Raw genomic sequence first — 6000 nt, 5'->3', positions numbered from 1 at the left:
GTATTGTGAGGATAATAGTTTATTTTGAATAACAAAATACTAGATCACAAATAATTATTACCTATTGTAGGATTCACTTTTTCAAGAATTTGTACATTAATAAATTGTTATTCTCACAGTATCCCAAAATTGTTATACTAACAAAACCCTTATATAATCTAATGCGATTGGATTCCCTTCTTTTCATCAGTAAAAAAAAAAAAAAGAATAGTAAAAATGAAATATATAATACATACGGTCGCGTCACGGGGAATATAGAGGCCACCACCCCAAGGGAACACGCCCGTGAACACAACAGAAAAGAAAAGAAAAAAAAAAAAAAAACCAAAGGGCAAAACGACTCATTTTTTTATTGAGCGCGGAAAGTCTGTCTGCATGCATCGCATTTTGACATTTTGACATACGGATCTCAAATCAAAGCGACGAATGCATGGCTCGTCGCTTTCAAAAAGAGCCAGACGGGAGCCCTTGGGAGGACGATCGGGCGGCAACTCCGCCGGCTGCCGGAAAGGGACCCACGGCCGGGACCGCGCCATTGACTCGTGGCCACGTGTCGGGGGGAAGGGAGGAGGATACACTTCACGGTCCGAGAGCAGCTGGCCGCGACGAAATCTGTGTGTTTTCCTTCTCTTTTACTACTGCTGTTGTCGTTGTTGTTATTATTATTATTATTATTATTATTATCATCTTTTTATTTTTATTTTTAAAAGAGTCCGAGGACGAAGCGACGCTCCATAAATACCCGGGGAGGCTCTGCGGAGGAGAGACGAGCTCCAGACGCCATTAACGCTCGAGAAGGAAGCTCCGCGACGGAGATCGGCGCAGCGAAGAAGCGCTTCTCTGGAGACACAGGAGAAAGAGAGAGAGAGAGAGAGCGCTTCCTCGTAGAAGGTAGCGGAGACCGAGGTTCGTTCGTTCCCCTCTTTCCTTGTCCAATCATGTATCAGTGCATGTCCAGATATCGATGGTCTCGCCGACCGATCTCCTTCTCGAATCCTGTTCCATGAATCTCTCGTCCCCGTTCGTACCTTAAATCCCCGCTCGAATCGCATGCGAACCTCTCTCGCGTCAAAGCTAGTGATTCTCCCTCGGGTCGTCGGATTGGAATTTTCTTCTCTTCTCCTGTCTCGAATCGCCGAACGAGAAGCGAAGCTTCGGCCGGCGTGATGAATTCGGGCGAAGCTTATTCAGTCTTTCGTTTTCCCGCTTACGTGTTTGCCGAGTTGCATGCGGTCGCTCAACGCTCCGTAACGGCGCGCTCGACAACGTCGCCGGCATCCGTTTTTCTGCTGCTCCTTTTCCTTCTCCCTCTCGACTCGCTTCAACGGAGGTCTGCTGGTTTTCGAAGAAGGCGGGAATGATCTTCCTGTCAAACATCGCCTTTTTAATTTCAGAAAATAAAGAGATTAGCTGAAGTTGCGAAGCAAATTCTTATTCTTTTTTTTCTATTTCGAAAGAAAGAAGAAGAAAAAAAACGGGATAATTACCAAATATGCCATCTTCTCTCTTTGTTATTTAAACCGCCGGAGCGATTTCTGATGTTTTCTGAAATCGACTTCGACCGGAAACTTTAACTCCGGAACAGTTCGAAGTCGCGATCCTTGATTATTTTGCGATCTTTGTCCTGATGTGTTTGGCTCGAAAGTCCGGACGGCGTTGTCGACGAGGGGCAAATCATCACCCTTTTTTCACGTGGGAGGGGATGAGTCACGGAACCTCCCTTCGTCCACGTCACGACCGCCACTCGCTAGGGGGTGAAGTTTAGTACCGATTGAGGGAGAGTGACGATGGGGACATTGTGTCGACCGTGCTGATGATGAAATCTCGTGCCTTCTTCCCTTTGACTTTTCGAGTTATTCATCGATCTCGTCGCCGGAGGCCGGCGTGAATCTGTAAATCAAAATGCATGGCATAAGCAAGAGATGTGTTTCTCTTTGTGAGGAATTAGAACGATTTGGTAAATATTTTTTTTAAGAATCGAACGGAAAAGATATTTCGGTAGTTCAGGAGAATTCTCTGTTAAGCAATCATTTTTTAAGGAGAATATTTGCCGTATTATTTATTATTCGCAAAACGATTGGAACATTGTCCTTTTTTTTCAAGTATTTAGCAAGTATCTCACGCCTGCTCTACGTATTATAAAAATTGGCACGTTTACGATGCTTGGCGATACGGTGTATTATCAAATGCACGTGTACGACGCCACAGATACAACACCAGATATATCCATCTCCTCTCTTTTTCTTCTAAATATGAATTTTGGGTCTGCCTTTGGGGGGCAAAATCGTAAAATCAAAAGTCCAGCACTTGAGCTCCCAATTCCTCGAATCATTGGCCTTTAAACTAGGACCTAAACCTTTATTTTTGTCCAACTTTTTCTGGGTCAAGTTCTCGTCCTACTTTGGTGACTTTAAAGTCCTCGCGATCTTCCGCCGAATTTAAGTTCATTTTCCTCGAATAGGCCCGACATCTGGAAAGTCGATTTGCTTTCTGTTAGGCCATTTTGCGTATGAAGTGAATACGGGCAAAAGGAAGAACCGGATCGACCCGCATTAGCGCCTAGTTCACATGTACGCATGTGAGACCTGCCGTTGAGGTGTTAGCGACGTGACTTCGGCCTGAATTTTGATCTGTGTGATATATAGGGAAGGGGTTGGTTTTTGCTTATTCCTCCCGGGGCAACCATACCTGGCTGAGGATTCTCTAGCATTAATGATGCGCGCGCCAGTGTCGTCATGTGACTAGCTCGCTTCGTTTGGCGCGAGATGTAAACCGGAAAGATTTCCCCTTTAAAGTAAGGGGGGAAGAGGCTATCCGTAACTCGACCATTCATTCACTGACCAAATCGATCCCTTCGTCTTCTAGCTCTCCCCGGACCGTACGCCACCTCAAACCACACAAGCGCTGGCGAACGACAGAAGCCCGTGAAGACCCCCCCCCGTCGTCTCTATCTCCCTCGTTATATATGAGAGGATGTAAGATCTTTTGGGTTGTCTGAGCTGTGGTGGTTTCCTTTCAGGGCGTGGAGGGGAAGTCCAAGTTTGAGGAGGTTGTGGCTGCAGCAATGGGGGCTGGAGGCAGGATGTCCGTGCCGAGCAAGACCGACGAAGGTGGCCTCCGGAGAGTGCCCCACGCGAAGCCCCCGTTCACCCTCGGGGAGATCAAGAAGGCCATCCCGCCCCACTGCTTCCAGCGCTCCCTCGCCCGCTCCTTCTCCTACGTCGCCTCCGACCTCGCCCTGGCCCTCGCCTTCGCCGTCGTCGCCGCCTCCTGCTTCCCGCTCCTCCCGGCCCCGCTCGCCTCCCTCGCCTGGCCCGTCTACTGGGCCTGCCAGGGCTGCGTCCTCACCGGCGTCTGGGTCATCGCCCACGAGTGCGGCCACCACGCCTTCAGCGACTACCAGTGGGTCGACGACGCCGTCGGCCTCGTCCTCCACTCGGCGCTGCTGGTCCCCTACTTCTCGTGGAAGTACAGCCACCGCCGCCACCATTCCAACACGGGCTCGCTCGAGCGCGACGAGGTGTTCGTCCCCAAGCCCAAGTCCAGCATGCCGTGGTTCTCCAAGTACCTGAACAACCCGCCCTGCCGGTCCCTCTCCCTTGCGGTCACGCTCACCCTCGGCTGGCCCTTGTACCTCGCCTTCAACGTGTCGGGCCGCCCCTACGATCGGTTCACCTGCCACTACGACCCGTACGGCCCCATCTACTCGGACCGGGAGAGGCTCCAGATATTCGTCTCCGACGCGGGGATCATGGCCGCGACGTACGGGCTCTACCGCGTCGCGGCCGCCAAGGGCCTGGCCTGGCTCGTCTGCATGTACGGCGTCCCGCTGCTCATCGTGAACGCGTTCCTGGTGACGATCACGTTCCTGCAGCACACCCACGCGGCGCTCCCGCACTACGACTCGTCGGAGTGGGACTGGCTGAGGGGGGCCCTGGCGACGGTGGACCGGGACTACGGGGTGCTCAACAAGGTCTTCCACAACATCACCGACACGCACGTCGCGCACCATCTGTTCTCCACGATGCCGCACTACCACGCGATGGAGGCCACCAAGGCGATCAAGCCGATCCTGGGGGAGTATTACCATTTCGACGGCACGCCGGTGCACAAGGCCATATGGAGGGAGGCGAGGGAGTGTCTCTACGTGGAGCCGGACGAAGGCAGCGAGAGCAAGGGCGTCTTCTGGTACAAGAACAAGTTCTGAGACGGGTTGCTCCCTCGTTTCGGGACATGGGTTGTCATAAGGAAAAGCAATATGTAGCAGCTTCAGTTTGTAATGTTATAACAAAGATTCGCTTGTCCCCGATGATGATAGGCATGTTTTAGTCTTGGGGTCGAATTGGATCTGATGGTGGGCTTTGTAATGGAAAGCTTAGTGTGTTAAAAATGTGTGGCTGGTTTGCTCTATTTGGAAGATTCACTACGTAAGCTCGTCCCCATCTCCTTTTCCTGGATATTCGTTACTTTACAAGTGCGATTACGTCTAGCGAGTCCCATTGGACCTTCCGCCGGTTTGCACTATTGTGACGCGCCTGGACTTGACATGTTCCATGGGGAAGGGCAATTCGCTGGACAAATGCACGTTGTAGGGGGCACTTATAATGGATCACCGAAGGACATGGATCTGTTCGAGCAAAAATTAAAAAGGACGCGGATTTGCAAATTCTAGGTCCTGTTCCTGCACGCTGAGTAATCATGACTGTTTGTCGGCAATTACTGCAAAGTAGTCGTGACGTTTCCACTCAGGAGATGAAGATGAAGGCAGGCCCGAGTTGATTAAGAACATGCCTGTGTGCTTAAAGTTCTCCCTCAGGAACAAGCAGAACCATGCAGCCAAATCCGCCGTACACTGATAATGATAGATTACCATGTTATGCGTCTACCTTTTCAATCAGTTCATATATCACGCCGCACTACACCCCAATAATGTTAGAGATTAGCTCTCAAATTCATTCACTAGCTACCACGGCCGATCCAGGAACCTCTAGGGACTTGCCTGAAAGTAATGATGAAAGAACACCAAACGCAGCATTTCACACAATAGGTTTTTACTACCGAGAATAATTTCTTTTCAAAAATAGTTTTTTTTTTTTCTATTCTTTGAAACAATTTATGAGTAAAAATAATGTGTTTTGTAACTATATAAATTTTCTGTTTTCGAAATAAAAAAGAATAATTGATTCATAATTTTTATATTTATTCGTTTTTTCTTTTTACTTACGGATTGTCAAACACCAATTGGCGGTTCCTGCCGCATGGCCGCCAACACTCGCCGCCAACCGCCGCTACACAATTGCCGCCCACAACCCACAAGCCACAGGAGGGTGTCGACAGTCAAGCAACGGCGATAGTAGTCGGTGGCGACATCCAATGGGTTGTGGGCAGCAGTTATGCGGTGATGAGCGATGGCAATGCCTGCAGTCGGCAGGCGGCCAACGGTGGCCGTGGCAAAAAAGAAGAACAAAAGAAAAATAGAAAAGAAAAAATTACTTATTTCTAGAAATTATCCCCGAGAATAATAAGTTACTTTTTTTTTTCTTATTTCTGTTTTAGATCTATCCCCTTACTACTTTTCTAATCCGAGGAATATAAAAATAAGTTAATGTTATCAAACGAATTTCTGTTCTTTTTTCGTTTCAAAGAACAAAAGAACATAAATCGGGATAAACAAAAACGTTACCATGCAGTTACTGTGCCGATTCATAAAGATATGTAACAACTTTTGCAGGCTGATTTTGTCATCCCTCTCTCTCTTCTACCTAACTTTTCGCTCAAGGCTATGAATGCTGTTGATACCACAGAAATATGTTTTACTCTCTGATACTAACAATGGACGCCCTAGCCATAGCCCTACTGGCGCTGACGGAGCAGTCACTTGATTTCCTGACTTTAATTTGCTGGGTTAAATATGTTTTACTCTCTGATACTAACAATGGACGCCCTAGCCATAGCCCTATTGGCGCTGACGGAGCAGTCACTTGATTTCCTGACTTTAAT

The 6000-nt window shown here is 48.6% G+C and overlaps 1 protein-coding gene across 1 annotated transcript; it reads left to right on the top strand.

Annotated features, from left to right (window-relative positions):
• The first annotated feature begins 750 nt into the window (after nucleotides 1-750).
• Nucleotides 751-4426, top strand: LOC104433804 (delta(12)-acyl-lipid-desaturase). Its single transcript, XM_010046674.3, has 2 exons — nucleotides 751-906; nucleotides 3020-4426. The coding sequence occupies exon 2, from the start codon at nucleotides 3065-3067 to the stop codon at nucleotides 4205-4207; it is 1143 nt and encodes a 380-aa protein (XP_010044976.1). The 5' UTR covers nucleotides 751-906; nucleotides 3020-3064; the 3' UTR covers nucleotides 4208-4426.
• The last annotated feature ends 1574 nt before the right edge of the window (nucleotides 4427-6000 follow it).

Source organism: Eucalyptus grandis, chromosome 2, assembly GCF_016545825.1.
Source record: "Eucalyptus grandis isolate ANBG69807.140 chromosome 2, ASM1654582v1, whole genome shotgun sequence".
Lineage (NCBI taxonomy): Eukaryota > Viridiplantae > Streptophyta > Magnoliopsida > Myrtales > Myrtaceae > Eucalyptus > Eucalyptus grandis.
Note: the sequence above shows the minus strand (reverse complement) of the source record. Positions and strands in the feature narration are given on the sequence as shown.